This window comes from Salmo salar, chromosome ssa09 (genome assembly GCF_905237065.1).
Source record: "Salmo salar chromosome ssa09, Ssal_v3.1, whole genome shotgun sequence".
Lineage (NCBI taxonomy): Eukaryota > Metazoa > Chordata > Actinopteri > Salmoniformes > Salmonidae > Salmo > Salmo salar.
The window spans coordinates 126325131-126346262 of NC_059450.1; the positions used below are offsets into that span (position 1 = coordinate 126325131).

The window sequence follows — 21132 nt, forward strand, 5'->3', positions numbered from 1 at the left end:
GACGGACAGGTTAGACTGAGAGACAGACAGAGACGGACAGGTTAGACTGAGAGACAGACAGGTTCGACAGAAACAGACAGAGATAGACAGGTTAGACTGAGAGACAGACAGGTTAGACTAAGAGACAGACAGAGATGGACAGGTTAGACTGAGAGACAGACAGGTTAGACTGAGAGACACAGGTTAGACTGAGAGACAGACAGAGACGGACAGGTTAGACAGAGATGGACAGGTTAGACAGAGATATACAGGTTAGACTGAGAGCAGGTTAGAATATACACATACGGACGACACGAACACGCACGCACGCACACACACGCACTGGGGGCTACATAGAGTACACACACACAGCAGCACAACACCAGGAGCCCCACAGCAGCAGCAGCAGCAGAAGCCACTACACTATAAATCACTAACACTCCCATTAACAAATACAGCATCAAATTACAAGTCTAAATGGCACAGCTTGCCTCCGTTTTTACTATGTTTTTTAACAAGATTTGTAAATCAGAGAGGTAGGACCCTCAACCTAGGCAGGGAGGGAGTAAGGGCAGGAGGGAGGGAGGCAGAGAGAGAGAGAGAGGGAAGTAGAGAGAGAGAGAGAGAAGGAAAGGGGAGGCAGGGAGAGAGGAGGGAGGGAGAAGGAAAGGGGAGGCAGGGAGATAGGAGGGAGGGAGAAGGAAAGGGGAGGCAGGGAGATAGGAGGGAGGGAGGCAGGCAGGGAGAGAGGAGGGAGGGAGGCAGGCAGGGAGATAGGAGGGAGGGAGGCAGGCAGGGAGATAGGAGGGAGGGAGGCAGGCAGGGAGATAGGAGGGAGGGAGGCAGGCAGGGAGATAGGAGGGAGGGAGGCAGGCAGGGAGAGAGGAGGGAGGCAGCAACATGGGGTTTAATGATGGGGAGAGTCTGAGAACTATAAAACAGCCCCCCTTCCCTCTCTCACTCCTTCCCTCCCTGTGTGGGTATGTGGAACCATGATTAAAATAATGTATTGAAATATTAATTGAAATGATTCTCAGAGCCCTGGGGCAACCCAAAAGAAAACTGCATTTGTATTCATTATTAATAAGAGTGAATTAGAGCCTTAAAAACAGGAGAGGAAGAAGGGAACATCTCCAGCATGTGGAAACCATCTTTGTAAATGATTATTCCAACATTAGCAGGGAGGACCAGGGAAGGAGGATAGTTTTATTGCTTGCAGCTAATGCAAACCATTAAGCAGTGGACCCAGCATCAGGTTACTAAGTGCAGCTCTGGCTGGACACATTTCAAAGGCTTTGTGTTTCCTTCAAGGGGAACTAGAAGTAGAAAAACACTGCAAGTCATTTACGTACTCTAAACGGAGCTGTGGAGAGAAATATGGAGCGAGGGAGAGAGTGATGATTAAAATGATAGTAGAGCAGATGACAGTTTGGTCTGAGAAGATCCTCAGTCACATCAATGGACGATGTGCTTCATCTTCATCCTCTCCATCTAGACCAGAGTGAGGAACTACACAGTCCTCCTGCTCCTTTGACGGTGTCCCACAAGGCACCATATTCCTAATATTGAGTTGCACCCCCCCTTTGCCCTCAGAACAACCTCAATTTCATTGGTCCATGGACCCTTAAAGGTGACGAAAGTATTCCACAGGGATTGTGGCCCATGTTGACTCCAACGCTTCCCACAGTTGTGTCAAGTTGGCTGGATGTCCGTTGGGTGCTGAACCATTCTTGATACACGGGGGAAACTGTTGAGCGTGAAAAACACAGCAGCGTTGCATTTCTTGACACTCAAACCGGTGCTCCTCGCACCTACTACTATACCACGTTCAAGGCAATTAAATATTTTTTCTTGCCCATTCACCTTCTGAATGGCACACAATCACAATCCATGTCTCAGTTGTCTCATAGTTTAAAAATCTTTCTTTAACCTGTCTCCTCCCCTTCATCTACACTGATTGAAGTGGATTTAACAAGTGACATCAATAAGGGATCATAGCTTTCACCTGGATTCACCTGGTCAGTCTATATCATAGAAAGAGCAGACGATCCATGTTTTGTACACTCAGTGTATAGTGAACTACCTTTGGCCAGGTATAGGGCCAATATACGACCATATTAAAATGATACCTCCACCTCCACCTTGTAAATTATCCAATCAATGTGTATTACCACCACAAACAACAACAACCCAGACAACCTTCTGGTTGCCAATCCATCCTCCACCTTGTAAATGATCCAGTCAGTGTGTATTACCACCACAAACAACAACAACAACCCAGACAGCCTCCCTGTTGCCAATCCACCTCTAGCATTGGCAGTCTGGCTAGCAGCCAGGGCTTCCATTGTATACCTTCCCCCACACCCCCAATCTCTCTCTTCTCTGCCATAATATTGAGTCAGCCTAAACAGATTAACGTGTTACAAGGGGATCACATCACCAAACTGTTCTGTGAATATAATATGAATGTAATATCTACAACTGTCAGTAAGCTGAAGGCTCAGGAGACTTAGCAGGCCTCTGACAGCCACGAGACCACGGTCTCAGTTAAGCATCAATCAACTGTGTGTGTGTGTGTGTGTGTGTGTGTGTGTGTGTGTGTGTGTGTGTGTGTGTGTGTGTGTGTGTGTGTGTGCGCAGAGTATCTGCACGTCTAGAGCTTGTCCCATGTCTGTCAGTCTCCCAGCAGGTTTGAAGCTGAAGAACAGAGATGTCAGTAGGTGGAGGGGCAAAGCCACGTAAATGATATTGTAAACGATAGATTACATAGCCGGAAAAATGTAAATCCACTGTAGGCAGACGAGAGATTACCGTTACAGATTATAACCCCTAATTCCCACTGCAAATAGTCTGCCTACCGTGGTGGACGAGGAAGGAGCTGCTTTGAACATTTCCTCTGCAATGTATTAAACATATTAAACACATATGATGCATGAGATTTGATTTGCTGAAGGATAATCATTGTTGTACAGCAACCTAAACTACAAGCCAAAATGTTTTCATTTGTATCTAGCTAATATGAATCAAACGTTAAACAAGCCAACCCCAAGATTACATGAATTGATTAACCAAGCAAACATGATGATCCCCCCCCCCAACCTCATCCCACAGCATATGCTTTCACTTCGGAGGTGGCTTAGTAGTGAAGAAGAAAGAGAAAGCGAAAAAGGGCGAGGAAGAAAGGGAGAGGGGGGAAGGAGAGAGGGGCCAGCGATACTCTAAATCGTGCAGTTGGCACCAGACAGGTTCTGGACTGTCGTGCCAAGCTGCTGTTCTGAAGGAGGCTGGGCCAGGCAGATCAGCGAGGGTGGTCTGGGATGTCTTCCAAATGGCACCCTATTCCCTATACATACCCTATATAGCGCACTATGGGCCCTGGTTTAAAGAAGTGCACTACATAGGGAACGGCTCCCATAGGGGGCTTCTCAGTCAGCTCACACACACACGCGCACAACACACACACACACACACACACACACACACACACACACACACACACCTAAAATACTACACACCTAAGGGCTCTGGTCAAAAGTAGTTCCATTTGGTATACTGAGTGTGCTGATGGTATCCGGAGTATACTGATGGTATCCAGAGTGTACCGATGGTATCCAGAGTGTACTGATGGTATCCGGAGAGTACTGACGGTATCCAGAGTGTACAGATGGTATCTGGAGAGTACTGATGGTATCCTGAGTGTACAGATGGTATCCGGAGAGTATTGATGGTATCCAGAGTGTACCGATGGTATCCAGAGTGTACTGATGGTATCCAGAGTGTACTGATGGTATCCGGAGAGTACTGATGGTATTCAGAGTGTAATGATGGTATCCAGAGAATACTGATGATATCCGGAGAGTACTGATGGTATTGAGTGTAATGGTGAAATTCTGAGTGTACAGGTGGTATTCGGAGTGTACATGTGGTATTCTGAGTGTACTGATGGTATTCTGAGTGTACTGATGGTATTCTGAGTGTACTGATGGTATTCGGAGTGTACTGAATTTGATGGTATTCTGAGTGTACTGATGGTATTCTGAGTGTACTGATGGTATTCTGAGTGTACTGATGGTATTTGGAGTGTACTGAATTTGATGGTATTTGGAGTGTACTGATGGTATTCGGAGGGTACAGATGGTATTTGGAGTGTGCAGATGGTATTCAGAGTGTGCAGGTGGTATTCGGAGTGTACATATGGTATTCTGAGTGTACTGTATTTGATGTATTCGGAGTGTGCAGATGGTATTCTGAGTGTGCTGATGGTATTCGGGTGTACTGATGGTATTCGGGTGTACTGATGGTATTCGGAGTGTACTGATGGTATTCGGAGTGTACTGATGGTATTCGGAGTGTACTGATGGTATTCGGAGTGTACTGTATTTGATGGTATTCGGTGTGTGCAGATGGTATTCTGAGTGTACATATGGTATTCGGAGTGTACTGTATTTGATGGTATTCGGAGTGTGCAGATGGTATTCTGAGTGTGCTGATGGTATTCGGGTGTACTGATGGTATTCGGAGTGTACTGATGGTATTCGGAGTGTACCGATGGTATTCGGAGTGTACTGATGGTATTTTAAGTGTATTGTAAGAGTATATTCAGAGCAGAGTGAGAGAGAAGGAAACAAAGCTAGATTTTGCATACTGAGAGGTGTTAAAACTGTTATGTTCTCGTCCATAAATTCACTCAAATCCAGCTAATAGGACATGTCTGATATTCTCTAGCATCTGAAGCTATATGTCTACTCTGCTTTGCTGAATCCAATATGAGCACAAAAATCTTAATTTCATGCATGAGACAGAGAAATGCATGCAGGGAAATAATTTGACCCTAGAACAGCTTCAGACACAGATGTCCTCCAGGCGGGTTACAAAATCTGTTTGATACTTAACAAAGATTTAGTAAATGTCTGCCAGCTAAGGTCTTCTATTGATGTTAGGCTTACAGACTTACAGAAACAGACAAATACTACTAAATGATGTGAGGGTAATGACTTGCATACAATAATTGGACTATATACTGAACATTTGATCAATACAGACTGTACAGACTGTAAAGTGCAAGGCAGTGACAGCCAGTTTATCTCAATGGGATCTGTGAGGACAACTGACTGGCTCTCCACTTCCCCGTTCTCCCTTCGTAGTGGGGCTTCAGGACAGGCATAAAGAATGACTGAGGCCAAGCCTCCCAGAAACTGGCTAAATGTATTAGCCCTGTCACACATCAATCACACAAATGGATTTCAAACTGCATTTTAAAAGCTAATTTTCCAGACCTGATAACCAAGAGGAAACATGGCGGCCATTATTCACAGATGCTTTTAGATTTTAAGTGCAGTGCAATAAATGTATAAAAACACTATCTTCTCTCCTTTTTTCTCTGTGTATTTAAATCCCATCGCTCCTGAATGTGTGTGTGTGTGTGTCTCGGGGCTGTGGAGACAAAGACAGATTTAACACCCCGGCTCCACAGGGAATGTGTTCTGTTGGTAAAAGGCAGTAAAACCTGACAGCCATGACTCAAAATAAAATGGTGAAGTGGGAAATAAAAGGACTGAAAACAATTTCACAACACAAATACAGCCCAATCTAGGACAGTGGGAGCTGGTTTGTAGTGATGAACTAGGCTAGTATTGGCACTGGAGACAGTTATAGTATAGTGATATACTGTAGAGAAGTATAGTCATAGTATAGTATAGTGGTATAGCTACAGTATATACCGTGAGCTCAAAAATATTGGGATAAATTCACTTTCATGTGTATTAAAGTAGTCAAAAGTTGAGTATTTGGTCCCATATTCCTAGCACACAACAATTACATCAAGCTTGTGACTCTTCAGATTAGTTTGTGCCAAATAGAAATTAATGGTAAATAATGTGTCATTTTGGAGTCACTTTTACTGTAAATAAGAATATAATGTTTCTATACACTTCTACATTAATGTAAATGCTACCATGATTATGGATAGTCCTGAATGGATCGTGGATAATTAATTGAATGAGAAAATTACAGACGCACATTTGCGTTGAAGTCGGAAGTTTACATACAGTTATGTTGGAGCCATTAATTAAAACTTGTTTTTCAACCACTCCACAAATTTCTTGTTAACAAACTATAGTTCTGGAAAGTCAGTTAGGACATCTATTTTGACACAAGTAATTTTTCCAACAATTGTTTACAGACAGATTATTTCACTGTATCACAATTCCAGTGGGTCAGAAGTTTACATACACTAAGTTGACTGTGCCTTTAAACAGCGTGGAAAATTCCAGAAAATGATGTCATGGCTTTAGAAGCTTCTGATAGGCTAATTGACATCATTTGAGTCAATTGAAGGTATACCCGTGGATGTATTTCAAGGCCTACCTTCAAACTCAGTGCCTCTTTGCTTGACATCATGGGAAAATCAAAAGAATTAGCCAAGACCTCAGAAAAAAATGGTAGACCTCCACAAGTCTGGTTCATCCTTGGGAGCAATTTCCAAATGCCTGAAGGTACCACGTTCATCTGTACAAACAATATTATGCAAGTATAAACACCATGGGACCACGCAGCCATCATACCGCTCAGGAAGGAGACGCGTTCTGTCTCCTAGAGAACGTACTTTGGTGCAAAAAGTGCAAATCAATCCCAGAATAACAGCAAAGGACCTTGTGAAGATGCTGGAGGAAACAGGCACAAAAGTATCTATATCCACAGTAAAACGAGTCCTATATCGACATAACCTGAAACGCCGCTCAGCAAGGAAGAAGCCAGTGCTCCAAAACCGCCATAAAAAAGCAAGAATACGGTTTGCAACTGCACATGGGGACAAAGATCATACTTTTTGGATAAATGTCCTCTGGTCTGATGAAACAAAAATAGAACTGTTTGGCCATAAGGACCATCGTTATGTTTGGAGGAAAAAGGGGGAGGCTTGCAAGCCGAAGAACACCATCCCAATCGTGAAGCACGTGGGTGGCAGCATCATGTTGTGGGGGTGCTTTGCTGCAGGAGGGACTGGTGCTCTTCCAAAAATAGATGGCATCATGAGGAATTAAAATTATGTGGATATATTGAAGCAACATCTCAAGACATCAGTCAGGATGTTAAAGCTTGGTCGCAAATGGGTCTTCCAAATGGACAATGACCCCAAGCATACTTCCAAAGTTGTGGCAAAATGGCTTAAGGACAACAAAGTCAAGGTATTGGAGTGGCCATCACAAAGCCCTGACCTCAATCCTATAGAACATTTTGGGGCAGAACTGAAAAAGTGTGTGTGAGCAAGGAGGCCTACAAGCTTGACTCAGTTACACCAGCTCTGTCAGGAGGAATGGGCCAAAATTCACCCAACTTCTTGTTGGAAGCTTGTGGAAGGCTACCCGAAACATTTGACCCAAGTTAAATTTAAAGGGAATTCTACCAAATACTAATTGAGTGTATGTAAACTTCTGACCCACTGGGAATGTGATGAAAGAAATAAAAGCTGAAATAAATAATTCTCTCTACTATTATAAATAAAGTGGTGATCCTAACTGACCTAAGACAGGGTATTTTTACTAGGATTACATGTCAGGAATAGTGAAAAACTGAGTTGACATGTATTTGGCTACGGTGTATGTGAACTTCCGACTTCAACTGTATATCATACCCCCTCAAAAATGCTAACCTCCCCTGTTACTGTAATTGTGAGAGGTTAGCTTGTTTTAGGGTTATAATATTTGTATGTCTGTGACTTTCTCGCTCACTATTATTCCTGATTATATTCAGGGCTATCCATAATCATGGTAGCATTCACATTAATGTAGAAGTGTTTAGAAACATATTCTATTCTTATTTACAATAAAAGTGACTCCAAAATACATTATTTACCATTATTTTCTATTGGGCACAAAATAATCTGAAGAACAACCAAAACAAACTCTAAATGAATCCAACAGGTTTGTAGAGTCACAAGCTTGATGTAATCATAAAGTGCTAGGGAATATGGGACCAAATACTAAACGTTTTACTACTTAAATACACATAAGTGAATTTGTCCCAATACTTTTGGTCCCTTAAAATGGAGGGACTATGTACAAAAAGGTCTGCAATTCCTAAACAGTTCACCCGGTATGGATGAAAATACCCTCACATTAAAGCAGACAGTGTGTACGTTAACCTCATAGTCATTTTATCATTCCAAATCCAAAGTGCTGGAGTACAGTCCCAAATCAACAAAAAGTGTGTCACTGTCCCAACACTTTTGGAGCTCACTGTATAGTGGTATAGTGACTTAAGTCTGTACGATGTCCTTATTTGGCCAAATGGGACCACAGGACACCAATGACATGACTCTACTTATTCCCATTTCCATTGAGGTTATTCATCGGAGAGGAGAGAAGGAGGAGGAGGAGGAGAGGAAGGAAGCAAGGAAGGAAGGAAGGAAGGAAGGAAGGAAGGAAGGAAGGAAGGAAGGAAGGAAGGAAGGAAGGAAGGAAGGAAGGAAGGAAGGAAGGAAGGAAGGAAGGAAGGAAGGAAGGAAGGAAGGAAGGAAGGAACAGGGCAGGCTAATAGTAATACTTTGTGTCTTTCAGGCCTGCCCTTTACTGCCTGCAGATGATTTTAGAGGCTTGTTTAAGAACTGTCCATCAAAGTGCAGCTACAATAACTACTTACAACACTGTCTGTCAAAGTGCAGCTACAATAACTACTAAAAACACTGTCTGTCAAAGTGCAGCTAGAATAACTACTTAATAACTGCCTGTATCCAGACTGAGGCTATGGGCCCTGGTCAAAAGTAGTGCACTATATAGGGTATAGGGTGCCATTTGAGACATATCCAATCACTAGCACTAGGCTGTTGTATGCTGGACCCCATCAAGGTAATATCTCTGTTAGAAACACAACAAACCATTATATCAACAAACTACAATATCAACAAACCATTACAGCTGACCACGTTGTCAAAGACCCAGTTAAGAGTGTTTACTCCAGAGTGTTCTTCAAACATGGCGGTAAACTGGACCATGGTTCTGATGTTTATTTCGAACATGTTCATTTCTAATGAGGTCATACAGATAGTTCTAAATGAAACATAACCCTCTGGAGGGACGATCACTCAGATAGAACAGAAGTATACAAGTTTAAATTTGAACAGAACTAACCATGTTTCAGATGGAACAGAACTAACCATGTTTCAGATGGAACAGAACTAACCATGTTTCAGATGGAACAGAACTAACCATGTTTCAGATGGAACAGAACTAACCATGTTTCAGATGGAACAGAACTAACCATGTTTCAGATGGAACAGAACTAACCATGTTTCAGATGGAACAGAACTAACCATGTTTCAGATGGAACAGAACTAACCATGTTTCAGATGGAACAGAACTAACCATGTTTCAGATGGAACAGAACTAACCATGTTTCAGATGGAACAGAACTAACCATGTTTCAGATGGAACAGAACTAACCATGTTTCAGATGGAACAGAACTAACCATGTTTCAGATGGAACAGAACTAACCATGTTTCAGATGGAACAGAACTAACCATGTTTCAGATGGAACAGAGCTGCTCATGTTTTAGTTCGGACAACACTATCCATGTTTTAGTTAGAACAAAAATATACTGGTTTCAGCATCAGCCAGTTTCTCCTGACAGAGAGGACTATTGTGAGAGATTAGAAAGAAAAGCAACGGATGATTCAATAAAACACCATTATATTCTCTTTAAATGCTTCCATTTGAGACGTAAATGGAGGATAATTATAATAAATAGCAGCAAATCAGTGACTAGTCTATTTAAAGAGGCAGGACTGGTTAGTGTCTCACCACACACACCCTGTCCTGTGAAGCGGGTACCCTGCCCTGCACCCCGAGCCCTGGCCTCACACCCTGCTCTCCGAACCCCGCGCCCTGTGTGACTCTGACACTAAACACACTCCAGAGCTCTCAGATGAAGTCCTTCTGAGAACAAATGGCCATTCTTCTCTCCTCCATCCACACTCTGTCCATCTACCAATGAGAGGAAGCTATTCATTGTCTATGGTTTATGGTCTAGACTAGGGTCACTGTTAACATGATACACTGATCAGTATTACCATGACACACTAAACCATTCTGCTCTGGGGACATGCCAACCATGTCCTGAAATTTAAGCATGGAAATACTAGGGTTGCAAAATTCTAGTAATTTCCTCCAAATTCTCAGGTTTTCTAGAAATACTGGTTGGAGGATGCTAGATTTCATGCGTGTTCCCTTGTGATTCCGGGAATTTTCTAACTTGGTTTACTGGAAAACCTGAGAAGTTTGGAGAAGTTACCAGAATTTTGCAACCCTAGAAAGTACTTCTTGATGGTCTCGCTATAAACAAATCATCTACCAAACCATTATCCTTCTGAAACCTATCATACCACTAAAAAACAGTGCAGTATTATACAGTGAGGGAAAAAAGTATTTCATCCCCTGCTGATTTTGTACATTTGCCCACTGACAAAGAAATGATCAGTCTATAATTTTAATGGTAGGTTTATTTGAACAGTGAGAGACAGAATAACAACAAAAAAATCCAGAAAAACGCATGTCAAAAATGTTATAAATTGATTTGCATTTTAATGAGGGAAATAAATATTTCACCCCCTCTCAATCAGAAAGATTTCTGGCTCCCAGGTGTCTTTTATACAGGTAACGAGCTGAGATTAGGAGCACACTCTTAAAGGGAGTGCTCCTAATCTCAGTTTGTTACCTGTATAAAAGACACCTGTCCACAGAAGCAATCAATCAATCAGATTCCAAACTCTCCACCATGGCCAAGACCAAAGAGCTCTCCAAGGATGTCAGGGACAAGATTGTAGACCTACACAAGGCTGGAATGGGCTACAAGACCATCGCCAAGCAGCTTGGTGAGAAGGTGACAACAGTTGGTGCGATTATTCGCAAATGGAGAAACACAAAAGAACTGTCAATCTCCCTCGGCCTGGGGCTCCATGCAAGATCTCACCTCGTGGAGTTGAAATGATCATGAGAACAGTGAGGAATCAGCCCATAACTACATGGGAGGATCTTGTCAATGATCTCAAGGAAGCTGGGACCATAGTCACCAAGAAAACAATTAGTAACACACTACGCCGTGAAGGACTGAAATCCTGCAGCGCCCGCAAGGTCCCCCTGCTCAAGAAAGCACATATACATGCCCGTCTGAAGTTTGCCAATGAACATCTGAATGATTCAGAGGACAACTGGGTGAAAGTGTTGTGGTCAGATGAGACCAAAATGGAGCTCTTTGGCATCAACTCAACTCGACGTGTTTGGAGGAGGAGGAATGCTGCCTATGACCCCAAGAACACCGTCCCCACCATCAAACATGGAGGTGGAAACATTATGCTTTGGGGGTGTTTTTCTGCTAAGGGGACAGGACAACTTCACCGCATCAAAGGGATGATGGACGGGGCCATGTACCGTCAAATCTTGGGTGAGAACCTCCTTCCCTCAGCCAGGGCATTGAAAATGGGTCGTGGATGGGTATCCAGCATGACAATGACCCAAGGCAACAAAGGAGTGTCTCAAGAAGAAGCACGTTAAAGTCCTGGAGTGGCCTAGCCAGTCTCCAGATCTTAATCCCATAGAAAATCTGTGGAGGGAGCTGAAGGTTCGAGTTGCCAAACGTCAGCCTCGAAACCTTAATGACTTGGAGAAGATCTGCAAAGAGGAGTGGGACAAAATCCCTCCTGAGATGTGTGCAAACCTGGTGGCCAACTACAAGAAACATCTGACCTCTGTGATTGCCAACAAGGGTTTTGCCACCAAGTACTAAGTCATGTTTTGCAGAGGGGTCAAATACTTATTTCCCTCATTAAAATGCAAATCAATTTATAACATTTTTGACATGTGTTTTTCTGGATTATTTTGTTGTTATTCTGTCTCTCACTGTTCAAATAAACCTACCATTAAAATTATAGACTGATCATTTGTTTGTCAGTGGGCAAATGTACAAAATCAGCAGGGGAACAAATACTTTTTTCCCTCACTGTTATATATATATATATATATATATATATATATATATATATATATTTTACACATACTAAATACAGAAACATTCAACATCAGCTTTCAAACATCTCCCAAAACAGGCAGCATAGTCAATGGATCCCTACAGATAGACAGGTTTCAACCGGTCAGGTATAAAACAACATTCAGCCATCTAATCGACTAAGAAAAGCTGAAAACAAAATGTCTGTCAATCAGTGTACTATATCACTGACTGGCTTTGATCACAATGGTGACACATTGTTCTATATCAAAAGACAGACTCAGCTAAATAAAACTGCACATCAACACGAGGCGACTGGCAACCATATGGCCATGGATGGTGTATCAAGTTTCATTTTTCAAAGTAAAGTGTAAATTCAGAAAAAAAGACTGACAGTACATCAGAAATAAGATAATTTGTGTAATGAATGCATAGCAACGTAGAAAGAGTAAGACTACCAGCAATAACAGTCACTAACAGTCAGACTAGTCATAGTCAGTCAGTAACAGTGAGATTATAGTCAGTAACAGTCAGTAACAGTGAGATTACAGTCAGTAACAGTTAGACTAGTCAGTAACAGCCAGTAACAGTCAGACTAGTCAGTAAATCAATAACAGTCAGTAACAGTCAGACTAGTCAGTAACAGTCAGTAACTGTGAGATTACAGTCAGTAACAGTCAGACTACAGTCAGTAACTGTGAGACTACAGTCAGTAACAGTGAGACTACAGTCAGTAACAGTGAGATTACAGTCAGTAACAGTGAGACTACAGTCAGTAACAGTGAGATTACAGTCAGTAACAGTGAGACTACAGTCAGTAACTGTGAGACTACAGTCAGTAACAGTGAGACTACAGTCAGTAACTGTGAGACTACAGTCAGTAACAGTGAGACTACAGTCAGTAACAGTGAGACTACAGTCAGTAACAGTGAGATTACAGTCAGTAACAGTGAGACTACAGTCAGTAACAGTGAGATTACAGTCAGTAACAGTGAGACTACAGTCAGTAACAGTGAGACTACAGTCAGTAACTGTGAGATTACAGTCAGTAACAGTGAGACTACAGTCAGTAACAGTGAGACTACAGTCAGTAACAGTGAGACTACAGTCAGTAACTGTGAGATTACAGTCAGTAACTGTGAGACTACAGTCAGTAACTGTGAGATTACAGTCAGTAACAGTGAGACTACAGCCTACAGCAATGTTTTAGTATGTCTGAACCCCTCACACCCTGCCAGCTCCATGGACCATTCAGCTTTCATCAGAGGTGGGGCTCACCTCCCAGCTCTCTCTTCTCTCTCTCTCTCTGCTCCGCTTTAACTGATGATTATGTGAATGCTCCCCTTCAGAGGTAATTATCAGGCTGCAAGGTTAACTCCACCCCCAGGGAGGAGCTGCTGTACTGTAGGTCAACAACAAATGAGAGCGGCGAGAAAGAGGAGTGATAGAACAAAGGAACTTCATTTCTTTAACCTCCCCATGTTCAAATATGTTGTTTCACCCTCTTGAATAAACATAGCAATAGAGAGGACAGACATCACCAAGGCTGTGTTAAGATTCCTGCCGCATTCATCTTCTAAATGAACCATCAAGTCCAATAAGATCATATTCACTGGTCCTCCATATACCTTCACACAAGGCCCAGAGAGACCTTCATCTCTCTCCTCCCCCTCTCTTTCACTCTCTCCCCCTTTCTTCCCCTCCTCTTCTCCTCTCTGCTCGTCAGAGCTGCTAATAGAATGGATAACCCGGCGAGGCGAGACAGCGGAGTGCTTAGCCAGGCAGCCAGTGACTGAAGGGTCCATTCCATCACTAAGTTATTATCCACAGGCAGAGTGTTGCCATTCATCAGAGAGAGAGAGAGAGAGATGAAACTCTGTTAGTCAAGGGAAACGCCCGTTCCACTCTCCTCACCAGGATCAATATATGCCACCGCTATCTCCTCCATTCCCTCCACTACTGAAAAAGTAATTATACAGGAGCAATGTTACAATGTTGACAATCGATAGCTCAGTAAGGTTGGGTTAAGGTCTGGTGAGCAGGGGTGGGGACGGGGGACGGGACAGGGGTTTAGTCAGCTGCTGAGGTCAACAGCGACACCTTGAAACAAAGGCCGTCCTGTCTGTCTGTCTGTCTGTCTGTCTGTCTGTCTGTCTGTCTGTCTGTCTGTCTGTCTGTCTGTCTGTCTGTCTGTCTGTCTGTCTGTCTGTCTGTCTGTCTGTCTGTCTGTCTGTCTGTCTGTCTGTCTGTCTGTCTGCCTGCCTGCCTGCCTGCCTGTCTCCTTCCACCTGCTCTACATCCTGTTAAGATAGCCATGTTGGAACGCCTGGTTTGTGTCTGAAATGGCACCCTATTCCCTATAGTGTAATATTTTGTACCAGGATCCATAGGGTTCTGGTCAAAGGTAGTGCACTATATAGGGAATAGGGTGCCATTTGGGACGCAGAGAGTGGTGGACAAGGGAGGCCTTTGGTGGCAATGGAGATGCAGACTACTCACTCCACAACGCAAACCAGTAAGTATCAAACTTGAATAAATGCATGTGACAAAAGATAGTTCCCAGAATCCTGGTAGATCAGAGGTTGATGGGATTGGGTGAAATGTGCTTTCCAATTCATGAGAACTATAAAAACAAAGCCAACATACACTATATATATATATATATATATGCTTCTACACCTGCATTGCTTGCTGTTTGGGGTTTTAGGCTGGGTTTCAGCACTTTGAGATATCAGCTGATGTAAGAAGGGCTATATAAATAAATTTGATATATATATATATATATATATATATATATATATATATATATATATATATATATATACATACATACATACACTGGAAGCAACGCCAGCACAATAACTGTTCATCGAGAGCTTCATGAAATGGGTTTCCATGGCCGAGCAGCCGCACACAAGCCTTAGATCACCATGCGCAATGACAAGCATGGTGGAAAGCTCGCCGCCATTGGACACTGGAGCAGTGGAAACGCGTTCTCTGGAGTGATGAGTAACGCTTCACCATCTGGCAGTCCGATGGACGAATCTGGGATTGGTGGATGCCAGGAAAACGCTACCTGCCTGAATGCATAGCGCCAGCTGTAAAGTTTGGTGGAGGAGGAATAATGGTCTGGGGCTGTTCTTCATGGTTCGGGCTAGGCCCCTTAGTTCCAGTGAAGGGAAATCTTAATGCTACAGCATACAATGACATTCAAGATGATTCTGTGCTTCCAAATTTGTGGCAACAGTTTGGGTAAGGCCCTTTCCTGTTTCAGTATGACAATGCCCCAGTGCACAAAACGACGTTCATGCAGAAATGTTTTATCGAGTTCGGTGTGGAAGAACTTGACTGGCCCGCACAGAGCCCTGATCTCAACCCCATCGAACAACTTTGGGATGAATTGGAACGTTGACTGCGAGCCAGGCCTAATCGCCCAACATCAGTGCCCAAACAGCTTTCCCAAAAGAGTGGAGACTGTTATAGCAGCAGAGGGACCAACTCCATATTAATGCCCATGATTTTGGAATGAGATGTTTGACGAGCAGGTGTCCACATACTTTTGGTCCTGTAGTGTATTTACTCTACGCGCTCACATACAATATGTCTTAAAACCACAGAGCAGAGTGAAGTTAATGATAATAGATGTTGTATCAGAGCCTAGTGCTGGGCTGCAGCTGTAATCAATAACCAACCGTCTGTAATGTGGGGCGCCAGGTAGCCTAGTGTTTAGAGCGTTGGACTAGTAACCGAAAGGTTGCAAGATCGAATCCCCGAGCTGACAAGGTAAAAATCTTTCGTTCTGCCTCTGAACAAGGCAGTTAACCCATTGTTCCTATGCCGTCATTGAAAATAAGAATTTGTTCTTAACTGACTTAAATAAAGGTTAAAATATATATATGTATATATAATAATATCTGACATGTTACTGATCATTCATCTGAGTTGGGCAGTGTTATGGGGGGGACCAATGCCATATTAACGCCCATGATTCTGTAATGAGATGTTCGACGAGCAGGTGTCCACATATTTTTGGTCATGTAGTGTATTATATTATTACTATAATAGAAAACAGAGTAGAAATTACATTGACAGCAGTAAATATCTTTTTTGATTTAACCTTTATTTAACTCGGCAAGTCAGTTAAGAACAAATTCTTATTTTACAATGATGGCCTACCCCGGCCAAACCCTCCCCTAACCTGGACGACGCTGGGCCAATTGTGCGCAGCCCTATGGGACTCCCGATCACGTCCGGTTATGATACAGCCCGGGATCGTAGTGGGGTATGGAATGACGCCTCTAGCACTGAGATGCAGTGCCTTAGACCGCTGTGATACAGCCTGGATCTGTAGTGATGCCACTAGCACTGAGATGCAGTGCCTTAGACCGCTGTGATACAGCCTGGGTCTGTAGTGACGCCACTAGCACTGAGATGCAGTGCCTTAGACCGCTGTGATACAGCCTGGGTCTGTAGTGACGCCACTAGCACTGAGATGCAGTGCCTTAGACCGCTGTGATACAGCCTGGGTCTGTAGTGACGCCACTAGCACTGAGATGCTGTGCCTTAGACCGCTGTGATACAGCCTGGGTCTGTAGTGACGCCACTAGCACTGAGATGCAGTGCCTTAGACCGCTGTGATACAGCCTGGGTCTGTAGTGACGCCACTAGCACTGAGATGCTGTGCCTTAGACCGCTGTGATACAGCCTGGGTCTGTAGTGACGCCACTAGCACTGAGATGCTGTGCCTTAGACCGCTGCGACACCCGAAGCCCTTAAAGAAAATAAATACAAACCTGCATGGTTATTATCATAGTTTAAGACTGGTAGTTAAAGGCAGTGTGTATTATTCAAGAATGAATTCATCAGCCTTGCCTTGACGTCTCCTTTCTCTTGACAACGCTGAACTTTATAATCCAGTGACAGGGGTCAGGGGGTCACAGCAGAGGGACGAGGGGCCAGAGAAAATCACTCACTCACACACTGAAGAAAATTCTAACATCCAATTTTCAACTTGATTTATCAGTGTGAAGCTCAAACTGATAGGGTGCTGTGATGGGAGGAGGGAGAGAGAGGGAGAGAGAGGGAGGAGAGGAGGAAAAGATGGGGGAGTGGTGAGGAAGGAGGAGGGGAGCTGTCTCAGAGCTGCATCAAAGGTTTCTCGTTCTGATTTAGCACAGCGGATCAATACAACCCTATACTGTTTCAATTTGAACACTATTGATTTTGTGATGTCAACTCAATACAGAGCACATTCATCATCGGGCAAGCAGAAAGTATGATCCAACAGCCTGCTGGGCTGGTCACACTGCTGTAACACAGCCCTACCACCTACTGGGCTGGCCACACTGCCTTAACACAGCCCTACTACCTACTGGGCTGGTCACACTGCCTTAACACAGCCCTACCACCTACTGGGCTGGTCACACTGCTGTAACACAGCCCTACCACCTACTGGGCTGGTCACACTGCCTTAACACAGCCCTACCACCTACTGGGCTGGTCACACTGCCTTAACACAGCCCTACCACCTACTGGGCTGGTCACACTGCCTTAACACAGCCCTACCACCTACTGGGCTGGTCACACTGCTGTAACACAGCCCTACCACCTACTGGGCTGGTCACACTGCCTTAACACAGCCCTACCACCTACTGGGCTCATCTCAAATCAAATCAAAGTTTATTTGTCACGTGCGCCGAATACAACAGGACCTTACAGTGAAATGCTTACTTACAAGCTTTAACCAATAGTGCAAAAAAGGTATTAGGTGAACAATAGGTAGGTAAAGAAATAAAACAACAGTAAAAAGACAGGCTATATACAGTAGCGAGGCTATAAAAGTAGCGAGGCTACATACCTGTTAGTCAGGCTGATTGAGGTAGTATGTACATGTAGATGTGGTTAAAGTGACTATGCATATATGATGAACAGAGAGTATCTCGTTAATTCATATAATAGGTAATATGGTCGCAGAGAGATTTTGTATGTATCCCAAATGGCATGTATTCCCCATGTAGTGCACAAATGTTGACCAGAGCCAAATGGGCCCTATACAGCGAATAGGGTACCATTTGGGATGTAGGCATTGGCTTTCCATTCGTGTGCAGTGTCTCCTTGTCACACAGTGTAACGATCTGATGTCATAATGGTGTCTGAACACATCTGAAAATGCATTATGTTACTAATTCAAAATACTACAGTTGTGTAAAAACCTGCAACAAAATGTCCACTATAGCCATCAGCAGTAGTTTCACCTGGCTGAGTATATTAAATATATAATTCTGTTGATAAAACGTTCCACACAGATGATCAATATCCTCTGGCTAGTCTCCAGGCAGAACTTAAGGTTAAAGGAAAAACAATTTCTGTGCAGGCAAGCATTCACACACACACACACACACACACACACACACACACACACACACACACACACACACACACACACACACACACACACACACACACACACACACACTCTTTCAACCAGCATCACAAATAACAGACAGCCCCTTCAGAATGCTGGAGGGCTTTCTATTTTACAAGAGCAGCATAAATGGGAAAGTTAATGTAGCATTGAATAAGGCTGAGCTGCTACACTGCCCTGAGCTCATGAACATATTGCAGCATTTTTCTTCTCCAGCAGGTCACCATTAAATGGGAATTTGTTGGAAGTTTTTCAGTATAATTTACAATGCTCCCCCTCTCAGCAACCTTTTGTTCCAATACTAATGCTATCCCCGGAGATAAATTCTATAAATATTTGAATATGTAAATCTACAGTAGCAGCCCACAATTCATTCTTATATGTTTTTCCATTGGTACTTTACTTATACTACTGTTGCTCTGTTTTATGAATTTCTCAATCAGAATTGCATGGCATATGATCAAACATACAGTAGTATATGCTGAAATATATACACAATGCTCAAACATTTGGTAAGTTGGTGAAGTAAGACATTCAGTTGCTACTGTAGGTAAGGATATCTATAATACAATACAATTCCAACTGTAGTTCAATCTGTGCTATAGTTTGAATCCAAACGGCACCATATTCTGGTCACCTATTCTAGTTAAAAGTGGACAAAAGTAGTGCATTATGCATGGGTAAATAGGCCTCTTTCAAAAGTAATGCACTATATAGGGAAAAGAGTGCCATTTGGGAGTCAGAACGCACCCATAGATGAATGGTCCAATGATGACCATTCGACATGCATCTTTCTGAGGTAATTGCATCTGTTTCCAGGGCTGTGTTTGTCAAGTGGGATGATGCATGTCGAAATCACTAAATCTACACGCCACAAAACCCATGCAGAGTACAAGTAGTCTTTAAAACACTCCTCAATCAATCAATGAATTGAATTCTCCTTACAAACTAAACTAAGGTTTATTGTATTTTTTCAATAAAAACATCTGAAAACACAGCAGAATTCTTAAAGCACTCAAAATATGATCCAGATGACTTTTCTATTGATGTGAGTAAACAACATCCCATTACTGAACATAGCTAGCCATCTGTATGTAGAGAACATTTTTAACCATCTGTATTGTGTTTTAAAAATCCAATAAAAAAAGACAAGCTATGGTTTCAGTGAGAGTAGTCAATTACTAAAAGTGTTCTTTCAGTAAGCAAGGCAACGTTTGACAGGACCTTTGCTGCACTTGCCACTCGCCAGGTCGTCGTTGTAAATACAGAATTTGTTCCTAACAGACTTGCCTGATATAAAGCTTGTTTTTTAAGAAGCTTCCTAACAGATCATAGCCAATGCCATCAACATCCCAATGAACATGTATGTCATGTGTCATCGTGACATTACCAGGGGGAAACATAGAGAGAATAGACGTAGGGGTCTAAACACAAAACCACGAGGAACGCCTAATTCAACTTTGGAACCCTGGGAGGATTTTCCACCTAGTTGGACAAATGGATACTGCTCAGATTGGTGGTTTCAGCATCACTATTCAGCACTGTCCCACTTCAACCACTGAGTGTGTGTGTGTGTATGTGTGGTGGGAAGCAGAGCTAAGGCTCCAGCGATCTGTAGTTTTAAAGGCCCAGAGGACACTCCACCACACACACACACACACACATCTTCTAGTACACACACACACACACACCTCTCTCATACAAACACAAACGCACGCACACGTCAGATGCATGCATGTACACCCCCCCCCCCAAACCTCGCCCCCAGTCTGTGTGACCAGTGGTCGATCCCAAGGGGGGTTCAGTGTCTTTGACTGTTACTGAGATAGTTGACATGGTCCCTGATTTTTCCCAGCACTGCACTCTGTGGCTCACAGCCAGGTAATTGTACAGTACAACTAATACTGGAAGCTCTGTTACCCAGCCTGGTCTTAGCTTGGCCTTTGGGCCAGCCCAGCTCCAGGTAGCCCCAGCCCTAAACCTTTCACCAGACCTAGTCTGTACTTCTGTGCCAGGCTGCCAGGCTGCCCTAGGCTCTGTGTTTGTTGGTGAAGATGTAAAGTACAGTATATACCCCAGCCACTGCTCTAACCCTACAGCACAGACCTATACCCCAGCCCAAGGTCTATCCTTCAGCCCCAGCCCTATACCCCAGCCCAAGGCCTATCCTTCAGCCCCAGCCCTAGCAAGGCCAATCCTTCAGCACAACCTCTATACATCAGCCCTAGGTCTTACCTCTGTGCCAGGCTGCCCCAGGCTCCATGCTTATTGGTGAGGATGTTGAGGATCTTCTGTTTGAGCTGGTTGGCAGTCACATGGTCTCTGTGTTTGGCAGCGCTGATCAGGTGATCACACATCTTCTCCTCCTCCCTCCGATCAGCAGCGTACTGGGCACAGTTGGACTGATGGAGGGAACACAAGGAGCCATTTTATTTTAAACATAGCCATGCTAACACCATGCTAGGCATTAACATAATGCTAAAACTGGGCAGGGTCTATCACCAGGACTTGATTTTACTTGCATTCTGATTGTATGTACTTTTAATGTAAGGAGTATCTTGAAAGGCATCTGTGAAATACAACTGTCTGTCTGGTGTTAGCATGGCTATGTTATGTTTTGTATTAAAATGTCCTTCCTCCGTTGCAATCCTGCGAAATCAGATTCAAACATGAAAATGTGTGAGTCCTGCTAGTAAGCTACGCTAAGTGTGTGTTGAGGGAGAAGAAACCAAA

General features: G+C 43.4%; 1 protein-coding gene across 2 annotated transcripts in view; it reads right to left on the minus strand.

The window, feature by feature from the left end:
* The window catches only part of LOC106612894 (neurobeachin), a 301033-nt gene that overhangs the window by 146816 nt on the left and 133085 nt on the right, over nt 1-21132 (minus strand). For both annotated transcript variants that reach the window (XM_045724516.1, XM_045724515.1), the window contains exon 39: nt 20635-20801. In XM_045724516.1, coding sequence (XP_045580472.1) covers nt 20635-20801 — 167 coding nt within the window. The remainder of the gene's footprint in view (nt 1-20634; nt 20802-21132) is intronic.